The sequence below is a fragment of the Pangasianodon hypophthalmus genome, chromosome 29 (genome assembly GCF_027358585.1).
Source record: "Pangasianodon hypophthalmus isolate fPanHyp1 chromosome 29, fPanHyp1.pri, whole genome shotgun sequence".
NCBI classification, from domain to species: Eukaryota; Metazoa; Chordata; class Actinopteri; order Siluriformes; family Pangasiidae; genus Pangasianodon; species Pangasianodon hypophthalmus.
Genome location: NC_069738.1, coordinates 10077559 through 10105547, shown reverse-complemented (window position 1 = coordinate 10105547; position 27989 = coordinate 10077559). Strand labels below are relative to the sequence as shown.

Sequence of the window (27989 nt, the reverse complement as noted above, 5' to 3'; positions counted from 1 at the left end):
TGAGCGGAAGTGACGAAGGTAGGTGGAAGCGTGACGAAAGGGGTTGCTTAAAAATACGACAAGGAAGTGGACGTTCAGGAGCGTCGGTTAAATCCTATTCAAAGGAGTAAAAATAACAGATTTTGTTCTATTTTGAAGGGTGTAGTGAGTGTCGGGAGGGTTCAGTCGGTTTGGACTGACCCGGAAACCCGCTGCTAGCCGTTTTAGCTGCATAACAGCGGATACAGCGATGAACACAGACGTGGAATTTCACATCAGGCAAAATTATCCGTGGAACAAGCTGCCAGCCAATGTCAAGCAGGTAAACAGCTGGAAATAAAACGCTCTGACTTCGAATAACTCTGCTTTATTCAGTTCTCTGGCATGTCATTCATTAAAACAGCTGTCTACTGAGACTTAACGACTCTCATCATCATCATCCTCATCATCCTCATCATCATCATCCTCCTCATCATCATCAGTGTGATTCTCTCCTTCTCATTCATCCTGATTCATCCTCATTCATTGCTTTGCAGCCCACTGCGGATTGCAATAACAACCCTGCAACATGCCCACATCCCAAACCTAAAATACATCTAATGGGAAAAGGTCCAAGTCAGGGTTTAGTGTAAACATTACCCAGGAACAGATTAGTCCAGCTGTGCTGAGTCCAGGACACTCTGGTTACTTCTCATCAAACTGATCTGACTCAACTCTAACAGAAGTTTAATTACACAGGGTAGAGAGAAGTTAATTCATGCAGCTCTTTTGCCTGAAAATTTCATTCATACATCTTCAGTAAGCGCTTCATCCTGAATCTGGAGCCTGTCCTGGGAACGTAGTGGACGAGGCGGGAATACGATGAAAACACATGAGATTGCTGTGGATGGATATCACTTAGAAACCATGAAAATGGCTTTGGACTGCAACAGTTTTGCACTCAAATCTGATACAGATGATAAGGTCAACAAAATAGACTTCATGTGAAAGCTATAATGAATTTCCTGGTTATACAATTGCACTTTTGACCATGTGGTACGCAGTTATAGAAGGGAATTATTTATAGTTGCACTATCCGGTGTCAACCAGAAGAGGATGGGTTCCCTTTCGAGTCTGGTTCCTCTCAACGTTTCTTCCTCATGTCGTCTCAGGGAGTTTTTCCTTACCACTGTCACCTCTGGCTTGCTCTTTAGGGACAAATTTATAAATGTATAAATTTGTATCCTGAATTTATATTTTTCTGTAAAGCTGCTTTTGACAGTGTCCATTGTTAAAAGTGCTATATAAAAAAAAATAATTGAATTGCATTGAATACACCATCTATTCACACCTAATGGAGCCAGCTCACCTACATGCATGTTTCTGTGAAGTGGGAGGGAACTGGAGAACCGCAAGGAAACCCACACAGACATGGGGAGAACATGCGAAATTCCACACAGACAGTAACCCGAGCTCAGGATTGGCAACTCTACTGAGTTGACATGAAATCAACCTGAGCTGGATTATGAACATAGATTTATATACTCTTTGCACTATATGGTGTGCCCTTTAATATCCAAATGTTAAGTCATGCATCACTCTTTCTTCATTCATTCATTTTCAGTAAGGACTTTGGATAAGAATCCTATCCTGGGAATACTGGGTGTAAGGTAGGAATACACCCCGGATAGGATGCTAGTCAAACTCAGGGCACTATGTGTGCACACACACACACACACACACACACAGACAGTCACACCTAGAGGCAGTTTAGAGTCACCAATCCAGCATGTTTTTGGGAGGAGAGAGAAAACTGGAGAACTTGGAGGAAGCTCATCCAGGAACAAGGAGAACATATGGAATGTCACACAGACAGAAACTCAGGCTTAGGCTCGAAACCAGGAGCAAAACTGAACTGCACTAATGATGTTGAGCTGTTCAGATGCTTGAATTGATTATTTTTGACTTCTCATCCATTTTCCCCCATTTGCAGAGCCTTGGAAACTCACAGAGGGAGTATGACAAGCAGGTCTTGCTGTACAGCATACGAAACCAGCTGCGGTTCCGCAATAACCTGGGTAAGAGCACAACACTATAGAGTATTGTGTAGACATCAATGTATGATACACAGAGTAAGTGCAGTATGATCATGAATGTTGTTTATTTACACAAAAGATAATTGTAGATTACGAGGTGGACTTCACTTTTAACTGTCATTTTAAAACACAGCATGTTTCCCATGACAGTCAGGCATGTGAAGAAGGATGAGCGGAGCTATTATGAGGAGCTGCTGAAGTACAGCCGTGAGCATCTGATGCTGTACCCATACCATCTGTCCGACATCATGGTCAAAGGGTTGCGGATCACTCCCTTCTCCTACTACATCAGCATCATGGAGGTGCAGTGTGCTTTAATTCCTTCAACTGTAGTTCAAATCACAGGTTTATATTAATGCACTCGTTTTAATACGTTGTGGTTTATATAGTAACGGCTCATTCACACTTGTATGACAAATGTTATAAATAATCTAAACCAGGGGTGTCCAGTCTTATCCACAAAGGGTCAGTGTGGGTACAGGATTTCATTCCAATCGAGCTGGAGCCACACCTAGACAGGTGCAATGAGGTGTGGCTCCTGCTTGGTTGGAATGAAAACCTGCACCCACACTGGCCTTTTGTGGAAAAGACTGGACACCCCGATCTAAACCCAAAAAAAAAATGGATTTAAAAATGTGTTATTTATCAATGAAAAATGTGTACGCCATTGATATGATAACTTTTCCATAAGGACACGGTTTTGTAACATTTCTGGAATGAGTCTCCAGTGTAAGCGGTTTGTAACATTCAGTAAGTTTTCGGCCACAGGAGAGTCTTCAGTTTTTCATCTTATCAACTTCAACAGAGAGAGAAAAAGAGAGACTGATGAGTGTTTATAGCCGTTACAGCGTAAACGAACTAACTTGTTTCAAGGACGTTCTGCAAAATTAAACGTAGTTAGAAAGCACAACATTGTTCATTCATACATTAAAAATTGTAATAGTTGTGTAAATGCTGTGGTAGAAGAGCGATAAAGCACTTCACGACCTACTGATATTAGAAAATAATCAATTTTAATGTGGTCACAGTAACTGCGTTTTGGTTCGGGCCACATCACACCACTCTGTTGTTATTATTCTCGTATAACAGCACACCATGTCACGTTTTATTCCTTATATGGATAAATATCTTCTTTTTATGAAGAGATGATTTGATTGCTCCTTCCCGTTTTTCCACTGTTGCTGTGACTACATTGTGCCATTTCGTGCCAGCACAGAAGAGCGAGATTGATTATGATTCCCCATTTGCTGCTAAACCAGGATGAGAAAGTACTAGAAAAGGCTACAGTGGAAACACAAAGTGATGCATGGATTACAGATTTCATCCCAGTCGTTTTTATTATTCCATTTTGTTCAGCAAGGAAGAATTTGGATTTTCTTGGACTGGGGAAGTCACACTGGCATTCAGAGAAAGTGCACGTAGCTGGAAATCCAGCAGATCCTGCCAGCAGTATTCAGCATCTGATTGCTGTCTATTCACATTATGACTGATGTAATTTACATGGCTGCTATTAAGCTAAATACTTATAAAGAAAGTGATACTGCACCCACTCATTCCTATCTAGACAGATGATGATTAGCGCAGTTCAGCCTTAATGACTGTCAGTATATCGACATGCTTTTGGTGCAGTATTCTTCTGAATGACTAGTTTCTGTTAAATTAAATTTTATTTGTCTAACACTTTTAAACAATATATGTTGTCACAAAGAAGCAAAGAAGTCCAGGTTGTTGGAGAATTTTCCCAATTCCCTAACTAAAACCAGCAGACAATCTTATAGATCAAAAGGAGAGAAGTTATTTCTTCCTCTGCGGAGGGAACACACGTCAGCAATACAGCAGCAGTGAGTTATCACTTCAGCTATAGCACACAAGTGAGCCCATGATCAGACGAGCTCTTTTATAGTGAGGTGTAAACAATAGAACAGTTTTTCATAGGTTATAATATAATAAATTTTCATAATTGTATAGAAAGTGCATATAAAAGTTTCTTCAGAAGGTCCTTCCTTATAACCTTAAGCAACTAATCTGCACAGGAACACTCATTGATGGAATCATCATATAAAAACGTAATGAAAGAGATAACACAGAGAAACAAAATTCTCCAACACGGATGTACAGTTAGGTCCCTAAAGAGCAAACCAGAAGCGAGAATGGCAAGGAAAAACTCCCCGAAATGACATGAAGAAGAAACCAGACGCAGAAACCCAACCCTTCTGGGTGACACTGGATAGTAGAGCTATGAAATACAGTATACAGGACTAAGTGTGTGTGAAAGATGTTCAGTATGAGTCCTGGGAAGAGCACAAGACAGTATTTATGATTACAGCAGTAGTTTCTTTGTTTCTTCTAATTGCTCTTGAATTGCAGGCTAGATGCTCATTAGTGTAAGGTGTTTCTGAATTTCCCTGAGCACTGAAAGCGAAAGTGAGACACTGTACAGCATTAAGACATCCTACCTGAATGGTTATGCTGAGTATGTTTAGTTAAGAAACCATGCTGGGTGTGGTTTGTAAATGTTCCGTGCCAAACCGTCCCTGGGTGGAAATGCCATCAAAGACATCTGACCCTACTGTGCAAAAACAGGTCTTTGTGAAGTGGTGTAATTTGTATAAGAATTTATGAGCATTTATATGGGCTGCTATTTGTAAAAGGTTGAGAATCTCTGACATGCAGTAGTATATTGATCTACTCTAGCAGCTAAACCCCCAAAAGTCAGTGTTTCAAACCCACTATTTTGTCTGAATAGACTGCTGAACCAGTCAATAAAAACGCTGAATACTAGCTTCGGGTAATTTGGGAGCTGTAAGGAAGCAAAAATGTGGACAGTGTGGGGATCTATGAGCACAGTGTTGGAAAACGCTGGTCTAATTCTTCTCATTGTCTTGACCTTAAAGGTGGTTAGATGTTTTAAAAATGGCAAGTGTAAATGTATTGGGTTAGGGAACATCTATACTGTTGTAATTAGTTTTAATATGTACTATATGACCAGAAATGTGTGGACACCTGGCCATTACACCCATATGAGGTTCTTCCCTAAACTGTTGTCATAAAGTTGGAAGCACACAATTGTCTAGAATGTCTTTGTATGCTGTAGCATTTCAGTTTCCCTTCACTGGAACTAAGAGGCCCAAACCTGTTCCAGCATGACAATGCCCCTGTACACAATGTGAGCTCTGTGAAGACATGGTTTGCCAAAGTTGGAGGAACTTGAGTGTCCTGCACAACATCATTTAATCACTTCTGGGATGAATTGGAACGACGACTAGGTGCCAGGGGAGACTAAATCTGGAATGTAATGTTCAACAAGCACATGATAGTTAGGTGTCCACAAACTTTTGGCCATATAGTATAAGTAACATTGGCATTTTACAAAATTGTGTCTCATCTGCATCACTTATACTAGTATAGTGTAACATTATTGGCAAGAGTGGACAAATCATAAATTCATTAGCGATCCCACAGGATATGTAAAAGCTCTAATGTTCCATCCAGTCCCTTTGACTAAAAGATGATAGCTAATGGGAGTTAGCTATTTAAGTGCATTAATACAGACACAAATGATTATGTAGATTCCTGTGTAAGGGACAATTCAAATGTGTCCAATGAAGCACAGCATATTTTCGCTCTTGGCAAAAGTTCAGCAAGTTTGGCTATGAGCTGTGCTGTTTTTTCTCCTTTGTATTTGATGTAAAATATATTATTCGAGTCGTCTTTATTTTTTCTCGAAATGTTTAACCATGAGATGACTGCATGTTGTGCTAGCAGGAGAGTTATATGACCGGGGTACGCTGCATAGTTTTGTCAGTGTTTTCACATATGAAAAAGACGTAGTAACTACTAGTAAAAGCTGATGTGTGTAGTGCAGCAGGTGGTAGGATTTGTAGCGAGTAGCATGCGCTATAGTAACAGCATTGAAGTGCATCATACCACTAAAGTGCATTTTGTATAAATATAAATAGCAAATAAAAAGTTTTGTTTTGTGAAAGAAGTCAGTGTGGGAAGGATTTTTTTTAATACATTGTTGAGCACTAGCCTACTGAAAATCCTGCTCTATTCTGGACACGACTTCTTGGATCAGGCATCCAGGCTACTAAATTGTCCACTCCTGATTGGTATAAATGCCTAAAGCATTAGTATTTCATATTTCGTGGTAATATCTTGTCACACAATGTACTCGATGTTTTGCAATCTGTGGAACATACTACGTTTGAATGGTGAGAGCTGATCATTTTCTGATAGAAAGATGAGAGGACTGCACTGCAGAAGTCCAGCCAAGTCCATAAACATTGCATATCAACACAGTAAAGAGTGTAGCACTCTGTTGTAAGATAAAATAATAGATTAATTAATTAATAATAGATAGTTGAAATACATGGATAGTGTTTATTAAAGTTGTCAATGAATTCACACACTGCACCACAAGCAGAACTACTTCTCCCACACATCACTGTCTACAGTCGTACAACAACGCGAGCTGACAATCTGTCACTGCATATGGTTGCCTTGGGCTGGCCATCAGGTTCTCAGTGAGTGCTCTCTAACCCTGCTATGATTAAAAAATCCTCAGGCTGTGATGGTATAGTGGTATAGTGATATAGCTGCATGGAAATGTCACACGATCATATTGTTTTCACGGCACAAAAACATTACTTCCTTGCAAGATAGTTAAAGAGCAGTAAATAACAAAACAGTCTGAGCAAACAGCACTTCTAAATTTGTTTTGACAGACTATAAGACAATTAGTGATCCTTACTGCAGCCTACTGACTTCCAGGTGAGTGTTCTGCTGCAGTGAAACGTTGTAAGCGGGTACTGTGATACTGACATGTACAGTTATCATAGGTATGAATTTTTCATGCCGTTCTGCACCTAATACAATTCCAGTGCACTTGCAGAATAGATCAGTGACAGAACACTGTGCTGTGTTTCATTAGACTAGCTAGTGTATAGATTTAACTGGGGCAATGCCACGGACTTTGAACTCACGACATGATCACTAGGAGTGGGCCTTACAGAAAGAACTGTGGTCACATGTAGTCCAACAAACGTCTCGAGCCTTAAGGAATATTGCAAAATCTAAATTCAGAGTGTTCATGATAACAACGTTGTACATGTATATGGCAATATATAATATAACTAATAATCAGCACACGCTAACTTGAGACTAACTTCTTTATAGTGTGTTTTATACTGTGAAAGTTCTTTCTATATTATATAGGCTAAGCAGGTAATATTAAGTATGTTCATTCAAAAACCTGCAGAATTACACTCCTGGGCAAAAAAATAGGCCAAGTCCAAAATGGCAAAATATGAAGTTTTAGTTATCTTAACACCAAATCATTGGTCAGGAAATTAGCAAGAATTAAACAAATAGATAAGTATGGGATAGCTTTCCCCTTTGATTTCTTTAAATGCATCAGGAATGACAGATAACCAAATAATGACTTTAGATATATATGTGTATAGATATAATGAATGCACCATGTATTAATGTTTGAAGTCTGAATTTTATTCTGTAAATGGAAATTACCTATCTTCTAGCAGTATATATGTTGTCATTTAGGTTGTGCTAATAGTTATTTGTTAAATAATATAATATGTTGAGCAATTGAATTTTTTCTCTATTTTTACATTGGATTTTTTTCTGAGCCTTGTTTTGAGTCATGTGTGTTTTTTTTTTTTTTTTTTTGATATATGTATATTTTTAGCATTATTGTAAGTGCATCTGTACTATAAGTGCTAATGTAATAATGACTCTGTTTACAGTAGTTATTTTTGTTTCATAAAGACAAGCATTGTCTTCATTTATACCACAGCTTCTTTACTGTAGGATTTTAAGTGAAAGCATGCAGGCTTATTGTCACATAACATAAATATCCTCCCACGACTTTTGTCTTTTTATAGGTTGCTACACTGGGTGATGGATTTTGACATTTGGGGTCAATCATTGTATCAAAGGCTAATTAGCACTTAACAGGCAGCACATACACATTCATTTTATCCAGCATTTTTTTCAGGTTCTTGTGTGCTGAATGAAATGAAGGAGAAGGTCATATTTGTCCTGTGGGCTTTAAGAGGAATGTTGCCCATCACGGACACGTGACACTTGACACTCGAGTTTCACTCTGTTCACCTGAAATATGGCTGTGATCTTAATAGTTAAAGTTTCTGACAATGTTCTCTGTGGAAGATTTAACATGTTTTCTTTACCTCATATTTGCAGGATATTATGAACAGTGAGAAGAGCTACGACTCTCTGCCCAACTTCACTGCTGCTGACTGTAAGTTCTCTCCCTGTTTTGCCTTTGCCAATTCCCTGTGAGCCTCTGAAGGTGATTAACTATTATCAGTGACCTTCTCATGCTCACTAACATGGCCACAAGCCAAAAGAGCTTGCCAGTGTGCGCACAGTTAGCTGTAGCAGTGACTGAAAAGCCATGTCTTGTAATATATCTTGGTAGCAACTACATTTTTTTTTAGTAGCTAAATTTTCATTCAGTGTAATTTGTTCATGCATGCAGCTAGGGGTGTATTTGGGGCCCAAAATTCAAAATTTAATGCACATACAGTGTGTGTGTATGTGTTTGTGTGTATATATATATATATATATATATATATATATATATACACACATATATATGTAGTTTTGATTATACATAGTTTATACATAGATTATATATAGTTATAAGTCTATACACCCCTGTTAAAAAAATTAAACCAATATAAATCATGTCAGATCTTTTTCCACCTTTAATGTGATATAGCAGCAAACAAAATCCAAGTGAAAAACAAATAGAAACATTTTAGGAATAAAAGAAACAGAAAGGTCTGTCTTTTGTGGCCACAGATGTGTTTGTTTGTGTGTGTGTGTCTAGAAAGGGGCTGGCTTCAGGGAGTTGAGTAAAGAGGAGTCAGAATGAGTCATTGTGTTTCTTTTTAGATTGCTCAAACCATAATTGCCACCAAGATGGCTCAAAGGGCAGCTGTAAGAGTAGTACGGAGCACAGCTCTGCCTCTGTAGATACAGTAGAAGGAGTATCAGCTGGCCAGTTGCATGTGGCATCGGGGTGAACATTGACAAGTTGCCTTTAGTGGTAGTGCAAGTATTATCCCCCCCAGCTATCCATCTCATTCTCCAGCTACCAACTGGGGAGGGTGAAGGCTAACATGTCCTTCCCCCGAGACACGTGAAGTCTCTGCTGCATCACATGGCAGCATAACACAGTCAGAGGAAAACGCTATCTGCCCTCTTCCACATACATGAGCTCAATGACACCCACGATTGGCTAGTGATTGACAGGGGAAACAGTGAGTATGCCATCCCTCCCACACAGAGAGCACAGCTAATTTTGCTCCCTTGGCTCCTAGCCACGGATGGCTGCGGCGTCATCATGATTCAAACTCACGATCTCCCAATGATAATGCGAACGCTGTTCTGTTGCGCACCCCGGGAGCAATGGTAGTGCAAGTTAATCGAGCTACTGAGTCATGAGTCATGCAAGTGAGTCATCAAGGGTGCTTAAGTTTGTGATGATTTTTTTCATTTTTTAATGTTGTAAATGTGAGACGAAGGGTTTAAAAAACAGCAATTAAAAAAACAAAATTCTTTTTTTTTTGTAATTTCTTGGTGTTATGTTTTTGATGTTAAACATCATGAATTACAATTTTGTACTTTTCTTCGAAACACCATTATGAGTTAATGGAAATCTAAGAAATTTGTCAAACTGTATATTTCATTCCTTCTTTGGTCTTCAGTAACTGCTTTGTCCTGGTCAGGCTCATGGTGGAACCGGAGTGTATCCTGGGAACACCGGCTGGGACATACACACTCATTCACACACTCATTCACACACTCATTCACACACTCATTCACACACTCATTCACACACTCACTGACACTTAGTAGCACTTGAGAGTCAAATCCCTGAGGACTGAACCCAGGATCGTGGAGCTGTGAGGCAGCAGTGCTATAAAATATTTATGCATATTAGTTATTTATATAAAATTAAAAGCCCTGCAATATGAGATGTGTTGTCTTGCTCAGTAAATGGTAGAGAATCTGTAGAATCAGTGCTACTGAGTTGGCCATTCAAGTGGCCTTTGTTGGTTTTAACCCTTATGCATAACCCTATTGTCCAGGAGCCTCATTTATGAACAGTATTTTCTCACAAAATGGGCCTTTTATGGTTTTTAGTGTGGAGTCTATAGAATGTTATAAATGGATCTGGTTATTGATGCGACTCTCTGCCTTTCAGGTCTGAGGCTTCTCGGCATTGGGCGGAACCAATACATCGATCTGATGAACCAGTGCAGGTCATCCAAAGTAAGAAAAAAGAATCTTTGATGCACCTCAATCTGTCATGGTCCTTTCATGTTTTTGCAGCTATGTTAATGAAGTGTGTGGAAGCTCTCTTAGGATTTTCAGCATGAAAATCATCAGATGGTCTTTAAATCTGGCTGTGTTGGAAGAACCCAGAGGAGAGCAGTGTAGCACCCCTCAGAGAGTCATGCCTTGTAGATGTAATGAAATTCATGTGCTCTTGCCTAAACAAGCATCTGTCCCCGACCAGAAATTCTTCCGTAGAAAATCAGCAAGGGATCTTCTGCCAGCCAAACCAGTGGAGATCTCAGTGGAGCCGTGGTGGGTAGCGCAAACCGGCTACATCACCGAGGACGACATAAGGGTAAGTAATCAGACAACAATCTTTTGAGCGCTGGATTAAATGATGCATACTTTAAAAAAAAATTCAGGCTTCTGGCAAGGATCTGGTACTTGATATCTGATGTAGAATGGTGAAATTATTGAAAGTATTCACTTACTTAGACAATATGGCTAACATCTGAAGGGGCAATTTTTTTTTTTTTTTTTATTGTGACACAAATGTTAATGAATCAAAAATAACAGTCATTTGTTGGTTGCATAAGTATTCACCCCCTGGGTCAAGAACCACCTTTTATTGTACTTGTAGCTGCAAGTCTTCTGGGATATGTCTCTATCAGGTTTGCACATCTGGGCCCTACATTTTTGCCCATTCTTCTTGGCAGAATTGCTCAAGCTCTGTAAGATTGCATGGAGGCCGTTGGTAAGCACTAGTCTTCCAAGTCTTGCCACAGATTCTCAATCAGATTGAGGTCTGGGCTTTGACGAGGCCATTCTAACACTTTCAGGTTCTTGATTTTGAGCCACCCCGGTGTAGCTGTAGCAGTATGCCTAGGGTTGTTTTCCTGCAGGAAGGTGAACCTCTGGCTCAGTATCAAGTCTCTTGCAGACAAGAACAGGTTTTCTAGGATTGCCCTGTATTTGGCTCCATCCATCTTGCCAGTTTCCCAGTACCTGCTGAAGAAACACATCCCCACAACATGGTGCTACCACCACTGTGCTTCACTGCAGGGATGGTGTTCTCACTGTGATGTGCAGTGTTGGGTTTCTACCAAATGTAGAGATTTATACCTGTACTAAACCAGGTAACTTTTTGCATGTTTGCTTAGTCTCAAACATGGGATTTCATATGGCTTTTTTATTTATTTATTTTTCCAAAAGTTCTTTATCTTGCAACTTTATTTTGTTTGATAAAGGTGAGCTTTGTGGAGTGTTCAAGTTATGCTTGTCCTGTGAACAGTTGCTCTCATCTGAGCTTTGGATCTGTCCAACTTCTTCAAGCCTCTTGGTTGCATTTCTGACTAATGTCTTACCTGGTCACTGATTTTTGCTGGACGGCCTCCTCTAGGCAGAGTCACGCTTATTCTTTCCATTTTTTAGTAATGGATTTAGTGGAGCTCACAGGATGTTCAAAGTTTGGGATATTTTTTATAACACAACCCACATTGATTCATTACCAGACCTGTGTGGTAAACACACTTACCTTATTGCACTTAAAATCTACAGCTCACCTTTTGTATTGTATTTGCATTCAACTTTTTTTTATTAATCATCCTTTCATCCATTATCAGCCTCAGTTGCTGACCACAAGGACTGCTGTCAGCTGGAGATTTTTTTTTGACTATTTTCAACTCAGCATTGACACTGAGGTGTTTAATAAGCTGAAAAAAATTCTGTTATGCTGGTTACACTCCTACCAGCACCACACACCACCGTGTCAGTGTCACTGCTGTGCTGAAAATGATCCTATTGTGGTTTCTAGTGGCTGATATGGATTGTGTGTTCCTGTAAAGTGTGCCTGTGTGGAGGTTTACCTGATAAAATAGGTGTATAATAATATTCTATATAGAAAGTCACCACCTTTTTTTTTTTCAAATATTTTGTTTTCAACTAATTAACCCAAAATAAAGTATCCCAAAATCCTAAAGTAATGGAAATAATATTTCTAAAAGTTCTGAAATTTTGCAATTTTTTCAGCTTGAACTTGTAAGGTAGTATTTACACTTTAAAAACTCTCATTTATTTAGGGACTTTTTTTTTTTTTTGTCTTAATGGAAACAAATCCTGTCCCAAAACTCACAAAACAGTCCTTTATAGTTGCTCATCAGTAGTGGTATTATTCTGAGTGCCACTGTGTTGGATGATTACAGATCTGTTCTTCAGCGGAGAAGAGGGCCATTGATAAGATGATTGATTCCGGACCCCAGCTGGCTGGATCAATGGAGTACAATGTGGTTCTGAGTGAGTGTCATATCCGAGAGTCTCAGGCTGACAGGAATTCAGCTAAATGAAAACCAGTGAAAAAGGATGAGAGTTGTTATGATGGAGTGCAGTAGTTAGAGCTGTTCATCATGCAGGCTGAATAAAAGCTAACAGAGAAGCGAAGATACGTGTTGAGAGTATGTATGAACATTTTTTAAGTGCAATCCATACTCTGGAAAATTACTGGGGAAGCTGCTGAATGACAATTTAGCTATTCAGTTGATTTGTACATAAAGTGAAAGTATACTGTGACATAAAATCTCATGCTTGTTTTTTGTTTATTTCCTTTCGAAGGTCTGTATAACAGGGGCTTTATATACCTTGATGTGCCCATATCGGATGACAGCTGTATATCAGGTATGTAGCTATCAGTTAAAAGAGTAGCTTGTTCCTGAATAGCACAACAGGAAGGGAGATCAAATCAGGAGTCCATGAAAGCATAATTGGCCCCGCTTTTTGTGGAAGGGTAGGATGTCTCTACTCTCCCCTGTCGATTAAAGCAAAGATGAGCATCTCTGAGCTCTTGTATGTGGAAGAGGGTAGATAGCGTTTTGCTCTGAGTGTGTTCTGCCGTGTGATATAGCATTAGCAGCAGGTTTAAACAGCATGCAGTGGCAGTGACTCAGAGGAAACGTGTTAGCTCTCATCCTCCCAAGATTGTAGCTAGGAGAGAACTAGCTAGTGAGAGGGAATTGGCAATGACCAAATTGGGAGAAATTGAGATATTAAAAAAAGAGTGTGGTTTTATTTTTAATTCACTAATGTGTGTGTGTTTTTTTTTTTTTTAAAGACATCTGCACTGTACATACAGTACTGTGCAAAGTCTTAGGTACATGCAAAGAAATGCTGTAGAGCAAAGATGCCTTAAAAAATAATGAAATTAAATGTTTCATTTAAAAAAATACTATAAAGACCAGTAAACAGTAATAAATGAGACAAAGTCAATATTTGGTGTGACTGACCCTTTGCTAAAAATAAATAAATAAATAAATAAATAATAATTGTAATCTCAGGTACAATTTGTGCAGTATTATAAGGAAATGAGCTATAAGTTTTATTGAGCATCTTTCAGAACCAGCCATAGTTCTTCTGGAGACTTTGACTGTCACACTTGCTTCTTATTTTTGCAGCAAAACCCAGCAGCCTTCTTTATGTATTTTGTCTGAAAAGTGTCTCTTATGTAATATCAGAATCAGAATCAGAATGTGCTTTATTGCCAGGTATGTTTACACATACGAGGAATATGTTTTAGTGACAGAAGCTCCACAGTGCAACAGAATGACAGTGACAAGACAAGACACAGAAAATAAAAAGAATAATATACAAATATACAAATAGACAATGTACAAATAGCAAAAACACAATATACAAAATAGACAATTTGTATGTACAGATTATGTGCAATTTTAAAAAGTTTGAATCTGCTGCTTTCTTTACTGACATACAGACATTTTTCTGTAACATTTAATTTTGTGCTGGAAAACTAATGTTTGGAAATCTAAAAAGTTTTTGTACTGACTCGATAATGTAGAAGTCATAAAATAAAAATCTATAACAAAGTTTGTACTAAAAAAAAATAGGGTGCCTAAGACTTTTGCACAGTACTGTATGTCATAGACCTATCCATGTGCAGGTTTAAAAGGTTTTAGCTCATTCTTGCCTCGAAACAATTTTCTTAGCAACTGTTATGTGTAATAGCGGCTGAGAGGACCATTAGTACATAGCGAAACTGAGTAATCTCACCTCCATTTGGAATAATTCCAGAGAAAACATTTGTGCTGATGCTTTTGGTTCTGGTCCATTCGCAGTGCCACCTCTGGAGGGTTTCGTCATGAACAGGGTCCAGGGCGATTACTTCGAGACACTGTTGTACAAAATCTTTGTGTCCATTGATGAGCAGACCAATGTGTCAGAGGTATATATTAGTATTTATATATTTATAAATTATAAAGGTCTTGGTGGCGGATTTCCTTCATCCATCAGATCATTCTTTTTTGGCTCACTTTTTCTTATTTGTACCATCAGCTGGCGAACGTACTGCAGATTGACTTGGGCCTGGTGAAGGTATGTATTTCAATTCCAATACTGTTTCATACTATGTTGGACACACAGTCAAGCCATTCTTAGTGACTGAGAAAAGACAAATCCTACTTGCACCATTACTGCACCATTATTTTTTCAAACATGGTGCACTTTTAATGGATGCAGAATTAAGCCATCTCACTTGGTGATATTAGCTGTGCAGCTTCACTATACTCACTCTGAACAGGGAAAGAAATTAAGCAAAATTTACTTTTTAGACATTAGAGCCTATTTAATAATCAGACACAGTGGAAAACAAGGTTGTTTTTGGTACATCGTAATAATAGCCTAATTTTTTTTTTTTTTAATTAAAGAGCTCATTCAGACCTGATCTTTACAAGTGCATTTTATTTTTACTTGAGGCAGCCAATTTCATTTTCATTCAATCTTGATATTTTCTTAAGATGAGCAGACTCTTTAGCGTTCGTTCCCTGCAGTCATCTAATCCCATTAGTTTGAATCCATTTAGTCAGTTCAGTTGATAACAATGGATATGAATAAATGTCACAGTGTAAATTAGTTCCAGGAAAAACCCACATCCCTTCTGCAAACAGAGCCTACTTTAAAACTGACAGTATGGACACTGTAGACTACACATGTAAACTGTATGCAAATGAAACCACAGGCTTTCTCATATTCACCGTTTCCCATTGTGCTACCACAAACAGAGAAAACGGTCTTCAGCCGGATTGGTGCCTGACCTACTTTTCTCTGCTACATTTTCCATGTTTGAGGAGGCAGTGCAGTTTTATCTCTGTGTGAATGTTCTTGACTTTCCATTTTCTTTTCTCTTTTCCTAGAATAATTTCAGGGAGGTGGTTTTCTGATTGCTATGATGTACAAAACAAATTTGATGAGTTGCAGTCACTTTATGCCAGAATGTGCTTAGCACTGATGTACCTTGCTTACGTTTAGACGATATAAAGATGTTGATGTTATCACATTAGTTGGTTGTGTTATTAATATTAAAAGGATTTTCTTTGGAAATATATTATAAAGGCATGGTTATCTATTTTGGAACAAGGAATGATCATTTGAAGGTGATAGATATTGCTGTTTCCAAAAAAACAAAAAAAAAAACCACACTCTCAGCTGTGTATCTTGAATGCAGAATGCTGTGTCCATGTACTGCCGACTTGGTTTTGCCATCAAGAAAGGTCAGGTGATCAGCCCCGACCAGCTGCACCCGTCATGGAAAAGCGCTCCCTCTGTCAACAGACTAAAGTATGGCAACTGATTGTGTTTCTGCATGACTTTCTGCAAGCTAGAGCTGAGCACATTTTGAAGTTTGGCTTTGTGTGTGTGTGTGTGTGTGTGTGTGTGTGTGTGTGTCAGGGGCACTATGGACCCTCAGAAGATGCTGCTGTCCTGGGAGGGGGGCAGTCCAGTAATGGAGGCTGGTTCCTCCGCTACTGACACAGACACCACCAGTTTGGAGGACCAAGGTGAGAGGGTGCTACTCATGGACCATGTCCATGTGGAAAAACATTATATATTCACAGCAAGCGCTCAATTACAAAAGGAGAAACATTCATCCGTTTGACCTTATATCCTATTCAGATAAAAACGTCTCACGTTAATTCTTTTTACTAAAATTGAAATTTACACTTCATTTTGTAATGACCTGAGACGTGACCTGAGAGTAACAAGTTAAAAAGGTGTTAAACATGACTTGAAAACATGAAACAAAGTCATATTAGCCCACACATCTGCCATGAGGCAAATCCACAAGCAGGGTATTTTGGGAGTAACTTGTACAATTGTATTTATACAGGAATTATACAGGAATAAAACATGAAGGAACATGCTGTTACAGGAAAATAATCAATGACAGGATGGAGTGATGCAGCCTAACTCGAAGTGTACTTACAGTTACCACCCCAAAGTTGATTTTTTTTCCCCAATAAAGGAGTTTTTATTTCCTCTTATGCCACAGCAATTTGCCAACAATAACAATTTTTCATTTTTTAATAAATGTCAAATTGTGCTTTTTAACTATTTCTAGTTACGTTTAATGTTGTGGAATGTGAACCAAGTTAGTTTTAGTTATCACTTACGTTACAGCAGCTATAAACACTCATTCCCTCACCAGCCTCTTTTTTTCTCTCTCTCTCGACATTAAGAAAACAAAACAAACAAAAAAAATGCAGCTTGCCGTGTTACCAAGAAACCAGAAAGCACAAAGTCCTCTGTCCTTTCTACTGTCTGAAAACTGAAAGTTACAGCTTTACCTCCAACTGTTACAAAGCGCTTGAGCACTTAAGACTCCTAACAAAAATGTTAAATAAACCTCACGCAGAAAACTTCACCATATCAAGGATTGTAAGCTTTTTAACAGATTGTACAAGTCCCTGTGTAAGTTGTTACTACAGAAACAAGTTATTAGAATGAGTGAATTAATATGCACCTGTGATTTGCCTTGCAGCCAAAACGACTATCGGAGCCTATCAGAAAATTAATCAACACCTTCTGACCAATCAGAATTGTGCATTCAATAGTGCTTTGACATAATGGGAAATAGTGATCAAAATTTTAGCATATCCTGACTGGCATGTAAGGTGTAAATAGTTGTTTATTCTGACCTCATATGTCACATTTGTTTTTTTTTTTTTTTGCTCTTTCAGACACCGTGAGTGTGAGTAGTTTAAGTATTCCTGCGGCCCCTACAAAGAGAATCGCCTTCCTGTTTGATTCCACCCTCACAGCCTTCCTCATGATGGGCAACCTTTCCCCCGTGAGTTTACCTTAACAGTTGTACTGCACAGTTATCAGTTTACCTGAATTAGATTTACTGATAGGATTATGGTGCACCTGAATCCTGATTCATTAAGCATTTTTTTGAGCTTTTTTTGTATTTCATTTTATTAATTTTTATTTCAATCTTGGAAAACATGCTGTGGGCAAATTCTTTTGAATCAGTTTTGGTATTTGAATGTCTTCATTTGGCACATTTGAATGTCCAACCAAGAAAAGTTAAACAGTGAATAAAAATGGAAATGCAGAAGGTCAAAAACATTGATTAATGTGCATGCAGCTGTAAAGACCAAGTGACTGTTTCAAACTGACCTGAACTCTGCCAGAAAGATTGTATCAACAGCCAATCTAAACACTAAATTCTCACCAATTCAAAACACAGAATTCTAAGAGTGGCCTTATGGTTTTCATAATGCTGCTAAACTCAGATGGTTGGTCCTGTAAATCTAAGTGTACATGGTTTAGTTAGAGCATGTGCACACTATTGAGGTAAAGAGACTTTAGAGACCATTAACTACACAGGAAAAGGTTTGGTGGTTTTTAATTAAATATGTAAAAAGGCACAGAATTAGAATTTCTGGTTCTCTGAAGTCATTGAAGGCTCACCGAAACTGGACAGTTGAAGATTGGAAAAACATCACCTGGTCTTTTTCCAATCTTCAGCTGTCTGGTTTCGGTGATCCTGTGCCCATTGTAGCTTCAGATTCCTATTCTTGGCTGACAGGAATGGAACCTGATGTGGTCTTCTGCTGTTGTAGCTCATCCACCTCAAGGTTTGATGTGTTGAATGTACTGAGATGCTTTTCTGCTCACCACGGTTGTAAAGAGTGGTTGAGTTGAGTGTTTATAGTATATGAAAGCTGCATTTAGTTTCAGGTATTTCTGATTTTTTTTGTGTCTCAGAATTTAAAGAGCCATGCAGTGACCATGTTTGAGGTGGGGAAGCTGTCAGATGAGACCCTGGACAGTTTTTTGATGGAACTGGAAAAGGTAAAGACCTCATTACCATGCACCATGGGAACTGAGCCTCTTAACGGGAGACAAAGAGTCTCATCCTGTGAGTCAGTTATGAAGAGGGGCCACTGGCAGGAAAGCCTGCTGACTTATTATACAGGGTACACACACCTGTTTCTCTCTGGCTCCTTCTTATCACTTATTTAACCCTATACCCTGTTTCTACTTCGCTTATACAGTATATGCACACACACACTGTGTATTTGTTAAATCTGATAATAATAGCTGATAATAGTAGTTGATAATAATGTGGTTGTGTATGTGTGTGTGTAAAGGTGGAGAGCACTGCTGAAGGAGAAGCTCAGAGGTATTTTGATCATGCACTTACCCTCAGGAACACAATACTCTTTCTGCGCTACAACAAAGAGCTCACTCCTGATCAGGGCCCTGACATACCAAATATAGGTGATCCATCAGGGTTTTATTACTAGTCTTATTTACATTGGTTCCAGATTAAATGTATAATTAATTTGAAGGAACAACAATGGTTCAATTGCTAATACAAATACAGCTGTTTTTACACAATGTACTAGGCATAATTGTGCATTCGATATCATTGTGTGTGTGTGTGTTTTCCCCTCAGGCCTGCCTTTGGACCTCCTCCGATGTGAGAGTCTGCTGGGATTGGATCCTGCCACCTGCAGCCGGGTGCTCAACAAGAACTACAAGCTGCTGGTTTCCATGGCACCACTAAGCAACGAGATCCGGCCAATCAGCAGCTGTACACCTCAGGTAGCCCCGCCTCCTCTGGAGACTGTATTGAGAGTCACTTGTAGATAGACAACTCGGATTCACCCTACTGTGTATATATACCTCTTTAATTGTTTTTTTCTATTTGGGTGCAAAATGGCCAGATTTAAATTTTAATTAAAAGTGGGACAATAATGAAAATCAATGTCTCAGCACTTGGCTCATGTGCTTGCCTCATTTTTGTTAAACGAACCTACCATAATTAATTACATTTTTAATAATTTAGTCAATTAACCCAAGCATTACAATGTAAAATAAGAGTTAAAAATTATTGCTATTTGTAAATATGAAACAAAAAGTACATTTTAGCTGTCACATGACCTCCATCTGTTATTTGACCTCCACTTACCATCAGTAGGATGTCTATTTCTATTAACACTGTTTATTGCCAATAAATGAGAAGGAGTCAGTGGGAAATCTGAACAGAAGATGAAGTTTAATTGAAAAACTGGTGCAGACTGAATAGTTTTTTTCTGTCTTACATAATGTCTAAGACAGCAATCCTGCAGTGCACAGCTTTTTCCACTCCCACGCCACTTGATCAAATGTGTGTTGATTAGCCAGTGGTCTGTACCACGTGTGTTGGCAACATATTAATGACACATTTCCTGGTAGAACTGTGCTGGATAGTTGTCTGTGTTTTTGTAAATGCGCAATATTATGTGCATGGAAAATAATATGGTGTGGTGGACACACGTGCTAAGAAAAATAATCATGGGCTTTCCTGAAGTTCTAGTTGATGTTATAAGTGCAGTTGTATTATTCTTATGTGGAAGTGTGTGTAATGTATTGATCATATGGGAAAAGAGTTTCTGTCACTTCCTTCTGGTTATTGTTCCTCTATTCCAGTACTGTTACGTTGTTCTCCTTTTAACGCATGCATTATTCTGTACAACATTCAGCACTGATGCATGTCTTTTATGTAAAGGCTGCTGCTGTGATTAATGTTTATGATACGGGATGGTTGCTGTTTTGTCCTCCAGCACATTGGGCCAGCAATCCCTGAGGTCAGTTCCATTTGGTTTAAGCTGTATTTGTACCATGTGACTGGCCAGGGCCCTCCCTCTCTGCTGCTGTCCAAGGGCTCTAGACTACGGAAACTACCAGACATTTTCCAGGTAGGTACTATACAGGTACATAATCAATGATGATACCACTTCGTTACTGTGATCACCCAGAAATGGATTATTTTCCAATAACAACATGTCCTTAAGTGTTTATTCCTCTTGTACCAAAGCAATTTGTCAACAGTTACAATTTTTATTTATAAATGTCATTCTTTTTATCCATTTATAGTTACATTAAATGTTGCGGAATGTCCACAAAGCGAGTTACTTCCTGTTATCTCTTATATTATAGCAGCTATAAACAGTCATTCTCGCAAGAGCCTCCGTTTTTTCTCTCGATTGAAGTTAATAAAACAAAAAAAAATGCAGCTTGTCATGTTACCAGTAAACTGCATGTTCGAAAACGTAACGAAACAGCTTTACCTCAGCACTGACACTGGAGACTCCTTCCATAAATGGTAAACAAACGTCTCCTTATGGAATGTGTCACCATATCATCGATTATACATTTTACTTTCTTAAATAACACATTTTAAAAATCTGTTTATTATGATTATGTGACGTGTTTGCCGTACAAGTACTGTGAATTATCTGTTACTGTAGAAATGATAACATATCAGAGTGAGCGCATTAATATAAACCTTGCAGCCGGAACTACTGTCAGAGCTGCTGTTATAGAAAATTAATCAGCACCTTCTGACCAATCAGATTCAAGAATTCAACAGCACTTTGGTGTAGTCTGTTTTATATTTTATTTGTGTTTTTACTGTGTCTGCAATTATTCTATTTAACAGTACTATCTTGTTTTAATATTATCGAAAGCACTTTGGGGCTGAATTGCATCCATAGAAAGTTATGTATATATGAAAGTAATATAAATCAGAATATGTTATTACAAGTGTTATTAATATTATAATTCATGTATTTTTGTTAGGCCTACGATCGGCTCCTCATCACGTCCTGGGGTCATGACCCTGGTGTGGTGCCCACATCAAATGTCCTGACTATGCTGAACGATGCCTTGACTCACTCTGCGGTGCTCATACAGGTAAAGAAACCAAATGATGACCTAAAGACACTTCAGTGCAGCAGAGAGAGCTCCTTTGACACGCCATCTTTCTGTGTTCATACCTACAGGGCCATGGCATGCATGGTCATGGGGAAACAGTTCATATCCCCTTCCCTTTTGACGAAGAGGACCTCAAAGGAGGTATACCACTTCCATGAAAGCATCCTCATGTACTTGTTTATCAGACTTGTGTTCTAAAGTGTCTCCCTTTTCCCTGTCCTAGAATTCTCCTATTCCAACATGTGTGCACACAAGGCCCTGAAGATCCTGCGTGAAAAAGTGGATCTGGAGCACCAATGTGGCTACATCACAATGTTAAACTGCAACAACAGGAACCGCCGCAGGCCTAGTGACGCAGACGCGGCTGGTGAGAACTAGCGCCGATCATTAACCCGTTTGTTTTGTCCATATTTGGACAGGCTGATTAGGAAAAGACCTTTAAGACAATCATTAGCCCACACTATCAGCAAGAGCACCAATTACATTAGAATAAGGAAAAACATTTTTAATAGGACAGCTTTTTATCTCTAACTCAGTTAGCCTTTTAATTGCTCTTTATGCTTGATTGAATCTGGCTTCAATATGCATACGGTGCAGCTTGCTCAGTACATTGTGTGTTCCCTGCGTTAGGAGACCCCGAATTTGGTACAGGGTTTGATGCCAATGGAAGCAGCGAGTCTTTTGAGCTGGTTACTGAGGAGAACAATGGGGACGGCAGTAAGAAGCAGGGAACAGAGGGTACGTGTGGCATAAAGAGACCAGCTCATTAAAGACATAAATTATAGACGAATGACAGATGAAGGTCATATTTCACTTTATCTAGGGTCTTCCAGTGAGGACGAGTGGGTACCTTTGGAGCTGTGCTTTGGAATGCCGCTCTTCAGCTCGGAGCTAAACCGTAAAGTGTGTCAGAGGATTGTCTCACACAAACTCTGCAGCAAAGACAGGTAACTAAAACCTGCAGCCCAAACATTGTATTGTACGTGTGTGTGGCAGCCTGGAGAAACCCGTCACGTGATCAGATTTGGACGTGCTAAATGTAGTTCTGAAAACTACAGCTTTTAAAGTTATTCCCAAAAATGAAATGGAGAAAATTGCATTTCAGGATTTCATCCCAATTCTAAAAACACCCCGTCTACCTCTACAATTATCACCTAAACTACATATGAAAAACATAACATTACTGGCAAATTTTAAAGAATTATAAGTTTTCAATGGGAAATGAGTTCTCACTGATTATCAGCATCATCCACATCACTCTTTTTCTCATCACCTGAGCTAAATTTCACTCACAGCATTTAAACACGAGCCTCATCATCATCTTTTCATTCAAATGATCTCTGTTCACGTACCTTGGTAGGAAAATAATCGCTGATTAATTCAGTCATTTCTGTTTGCTGAATTTCTTGTTATTAATGTCTTTTTATTAAGTGATTTAAACATTTTTAAAACTTTGTCTGCTGTCATCTGTATAGAGTGTCAAACCTTTCTACTCTGTATCCGTGATGCTATAATGGCACAAGAGCATCTGGGACAAGTTGAGAAAAGATATCTGATTACAAACTGAATTGATTAAGCTGATGTCCATTTCGCTATGGCGTGTAACTATCCAAAACCTTGATCAAATCGTGACGTTCACTGTGTGAGCAAATCACTCTTAGCTAGCAAGTTTTTAGACTGATAGCTTTTAGAACTGCTTTTGTTAAATTGACAGCGTCTTTGCATGCAGGCAGCTAAGGCAAGTTTAGAAAGTAGCATAAATAGAACCAATTTCATGTCATTTTGGTAAAATGCATTTATGTGTGTAGAAAGTTTAGTAGAAATCTCAGAAAAACTCCATTTTGGTCAAAACCTGGTTTTTCATAATATTTCCAGATTTCAGCCACAGTGACATACAGGTTTTCTCAGACTGCCACACCTATAGTAATAAACAATATACATAGGAAGGATTAAAAAATGGAATGAATATAAAGTATATTAAAATAATCTACTTCTCCCACCAGTCTTCAGGAACTACTACATTCCAGTCGAAAGCTGTCCTTGAAAGTTCTGAGTTTTGTCCAATCATTCCAAGTAAGCCTCAGTTAATTGCACATTTGTATAATATTTCAGCACCCTGTCAGTGTTCCCTAACTGTAGGTCAAGTCACATAGTCTGTAAGTTCCAGTCATTTCAGATAAATAACATTTGAAGATATGTAATGTTATATTACAGATTAGATTATTAGATTTGTAGTTCCCTAACAACTTGTTCCCTAGTTGTATATTTCTTCTTTCTATCTTATAGGATTGTAGCCATTCCGGTGACCCGGACAGTGGGGTAGCAGGGCCTCTTTGCCAGCCGCCGGCTGAGTCTGGCGTCCCCCTCCCTGCCATAAACCTCCTCTTTAAGGACGGGCAGCTGAAGGAGTGGAGCGGGCGAACCCCGCCTTCCCTCCACCTCTCCACCATACAGAGAGACCAGCCCACATAAAACCACACCCTCAACCTCTCAAAAAAACATCTACACACCAGTCACCTTCACACCCAGTCCCACTCATCCCGATCGATTCTCGAGCTAGTAGTGTTACTGTCTTGGCTCTGTTTCGGTACAGCCGAGCGTAACACTCTATGCTCAATCAGTGATCTGGACATGATCGCACCCCTCATCAGCTGTCACTCTATGTTGAGTTTATTCCGTATAGAAATACAAAATACTCTCACATAAGTGTGACTTTGCTTGGAAAAGAATAGGACAAGCCCTGTGGTTGGATGAAGTCACCCAGGTCTCTTGTAATATGCCTATTTGTACTGTCATGTCATGTGACCTGATGCATGATGTCATTGCACAAAATCTCAGAAGAGCAACTTGACAAAATGGTTTGAATTGGTGGCCATGAAAATGGGGTTTTTACTTTTGCACAAAGTCTGTTGATTTTCCTTTACGTGTTTTTTTTTTTTTTTTTTAATCATTAACTCTTGCTCTTTATTTGAGAGAGATTTAAATTTCCTCATACTTTTTCACTGTCATCATTTTTGGATAGCCAGAGCATAGGAGCAAAATATGCTTTCAAATTCATTTCTTGCTGTTGTATCACCAAAGATTCATCTTTTTTTTTTTTTTTTTAATTTTTAATTTTTTTCGACAGCAATTTTAGTGTTATTTTGCAGCATTATACAGGAATTGCTCGGTTCCCAGGAGACTGAAATCAACTGTGTGCTTGTGTACTCGATGGTGTGAGACCTATTCAGCAGCCTGTTTAAGGAATTACTCATTTGAATTGAGTTTACAGCTGTTTTGGAGTCCAGTGGGTATCATCCAAAGCCTGGCTCTCCCACAAACATGGAAGATCATTCTCTGTAATATTCCTACCAATCTCTTTGGTTATAATGTAGCGTTGCTACTATGTTAAATCATGTAGCCAATCAGGCTCCATTTCCCTTTTCCGACTCTATAGTCATGGTTATTAATGATTGCCATGAGATCTTGGTGCAGCATGATGAGTGTTTAGAAACCATTGTGTGTATTGTGCATCGTTCTTGCACCTTCTTTCCCCACCTCCTTTCTTTCCCACGTTCCCTTTCGCTGAACTCCTATTTGTGCCCCACGGGACCTTCTCCTTTGGAAAACCTGAACCTCGCCCATTTCCCTGTTCCTAATCCATCTCAGTGTTAGAGAAGAACTTGTTAGTTTTATAATGTCGATCTGCATTTTAGGAACTCTTTGTTGTAGGGTGTTTGATGGGACTGTGAATAATTCTCTTGTAATTAAATGGGTCTAAAAATGACATTCCCTCTCACACCACCCCCCTCCCAAAAAAATGGCATACCAATATGTACAAAGTATATGATAAATCTAAATAAATAAAAATGGTGCAACAATGCTCCCCCAAAAACCCATTTACACATGCAGTGCTTGTCTGGTGCTGTAATTGCTACTGAAACACAAATGCAGGGTGTCGGCAATGGGTCAGCAGATGATGACGCATAAAAATGCAACAGTCTGAGCAAAGGTGAGAGTATAAAATGAGCAGGACTGAATGTTTTTCTCTCTGTGTTTCATCATCTTGTGCCTGAATATTTTCCTTCACTGCATTCAAATGTAATGTTTATACATGTATGGCACCCTTCAGGTGGTATTCTATGATATACAAACTTGCCTGAAAACTACACTTTCCTGAAATATGTTTTTCTTTTGAATGTATCTCAAGTGAAGTTATAGCATTTAAAGAAATCTGTTTACTCCCAAACGTGAAAAGGAAGAAAATCACATTTAAGGATTCCATTCCAAAGAAGAAGCTTTTATTCATCACATATATATTATAGCACAGAGAAATTCTTTCCTTCACATATCCCAGCATCCCTGAGCAGGGACGTTAAATGCATTGCTTAAGGGCCCAACAGTGGCAATTTGGCAGTGCTGGGGCTTGAACCCCAATCTTCTGATCATTAACCATAACTATACACATAACTATCTAACATGTTAAAGTTCTCAAATTGTGACATGGACTGTGTGAGGAAATCACACTTAGCTAGTAAGGGTTTAGACATCTTTAGGTAGAGTGAGTATTTTTAGAGTTAAAGAGAGTCTATGCAGGATTGAAAAGTAAATAAAAACATTTACTCATTGTTTTTGGCTGACATGGTATGGACATGGTGAATGATTACTATCTGTGTGGAGTTTCGTCTGTTCTCCTCTTGTCTGTGTAGGTTTCTTCCTGGTTCGCCAGTTTCCTCCACCTGTCCATAAACATACCAGTAGGTGGATTGATGACTTTACATTGACCCTAGGTGTGAACGAGAGTGTGAGTGTGTGTGCATGGTGTCCTGTAGTAGTGTCTCATTCAGGGTATATATTCCCACCTCACACCCAGTGTTCCCAGGATAGGCTCCGGATCCACAGTGACCCTGACCGGGTAAAAACGGTGACTGAAGATGAATGAACACTTATGGTTTCTTAAAGTTGAGATGTCAAAGTATGTTACATGTAGAAAAAAACAATTTTGTCAAAGTGTTTCTTTGGCTGTTTTCCAGAATTCAGGCTTGGTGAGAGGTTTTTTCCAGGTCGCCATGCATATTTCCAACAACATTTGACCTGACAAGTTAGGTCCTTCACATTCTGTCAGTCATCCTGTGAGTCACTGGTCATGTTACACATACCAAAAGAGGAAATACTTTCAACATTGTGCAATTGTGCCTCTGTCATGCTGCAGACACACTCACTATATGAGCACATGGTCATCTCAGTATGGTCCTTGTAGTATCATTTTCTCTTGCACATAGGCTTTGCTCAAGTCCATGTATTGCTCTTTGCATACAGTCAGTATAGCCAGGCCATTGCAGTAATATGTGTACATAGTCACGGGGAGAGTAATCTTCAATCTTTGTCATTATACCTAATTACTAATGTCTGTGCTATGTAAGTAGTGGGCTGAATCGAGGAACCACTCTATCCCTCCTTTCCAATAGCTTTGGGAAACAATACTGGATTATTTTATGTAAGGAACAAAACACTACTACATATGTTTCTACAGGAAAATAATCAACAATGGAGTGTGATGTGGTCCAGTTACTATCACCACTCCGGAGCTGATTAATTTCCGATAATAGCACATCCCGAAGTGTATAATTGCTCTTACACAGCAGCATTTGGCAACGATTTCAATTTTCATTTTACTACTGAACAACACTTTTAACCGTTTAGAGTTACATTTAATGTTGTGAAATGTCCATGAGACAAGCTAGTTCCTTTTATCACTTTTATTATAAACAACATCATTTCCTTACCAGTCTCTCTCTTGTTCTCTTTCTTGAAATTAATAAGGCAAAATATGCAGTTTGTTACGTTACTGAGAAAACACGTCAAGTCCTGAAGATTCTCCTGTGGCGGAAAACTTTGTTACAAAGCTCTGACACTGGAGACTCCTTCCATAAATATTCCAGAAATGTCTCCTTACAGAAAACTTCCCACTATCAAGAGTATACATTTTTAAAAATTCATGTTATTAGGTAGAGCATCCGTCATACAATTTACTATATAGACAGTAACATAATGAATACATTAATCAACAGCTTCTGACCAATCAGAATCAAGAAGTCAACAGCACTGTGGTATAAGAAGACTTAATAGTGGTTACACAGAATTACACTTATTATCAACTGAGACTTGACGGTGTGCTGAGACTCATTATAGGCACAAATTATAGTCAACAGCTGTATCATTAAATCTGAGCTTCCATGAACAGTTTCCCCTTTCATTATACTAAGTGAGGAGTGTGTGACCGTAGCTCAACTGACAGTTATTAAAGGAAAGATTTTTTTATGTTTTTATGGAAAAGCTGCAATCTATTCTAAAAGAATAGTAAAATTTTGTTGAGATATTTTTCCTTCTTTTATCAACACAAAGTAGGCTTAAACATGGTGTTAAATACTGAAACTTTTAACCAATTCATAAAAGGTTCTCATGCAAATGTCAGACTTCCAAGCTTAGTCTGTACTTAAGTAACTCAGCTTTTAATAGTACAGAGAACAGAAAGAAATCACAGTGGCCTATTTAGCATCAAAAGTTAGTGGAGCATAA

The 27989-nt window shown here is 38.7% G+C and overlaps 1 protein-coding gene across 1 annotated transcript; it reads left to right on the top strand.

Moving 5' to 3' along the window:
* The first annotated feature begins 16 nt into the window (after positions 1–16).
* Positions 17–27206, top strand: fam91a1 (family with sequence similarity 91 member A1). The gene is made up of 24 exons (XM_026942383.3): positions 17–301; positions 1952–2036; positions 2205–2356; positions 8277–8334; positions 10309–10376; positions 10624–10737; positions 12584–12674; positions 12990–13052; positions 14504–14610; positions 14721–14759; positions 15889–16001; positions 16113–16222; positions 17402–17511; positions 18435–18521; positions 18821–18950; positions 19129–19277; positions 20279–20413; positions 21297–21410; positions 21500–21572; positions 21655–21798; positions 22062–22169; positions 22255–22378; positions 23435–23504; positions 23718–27206. The coding sequence occupies exons 1-24, from the start codon at positions 230–232 to the stop codon at positions 23901–23903; spliced, it is 2502 nt and encodes an 833-aa protein (XP_026798184.1). The 5' UTR covers positions 17–229; the 3' UTR covers positions 23904–27206.
* The last annotated feature ends 783 nt before the right edge of the window (positions 27207–27989 follow it).

Bases quoted from the DNA above. Each gene is read 5' to 3' on its own strand.
- fam91a1 (XM_026942383.3), top strand. From the start codon at position 230: ATGAACACAGACGTGGAATTTCACATCAGGCAAAATTATCCGTGGAAC. The intron at 14,611-14,720 runs GTATATATTAGT...TTGTACCATCAG, and splicing joins AGCAGACCAATGTGTCAGAG to CTGGCGAACGTACTGCAGAT. The intron at 21,411-21,499 runs GTAAAGAAACCA...TCATACCTACAG, and splicing joins ACTCTGCGGTGCTCATACAG to GGCCATGGCATGCATGGTCA.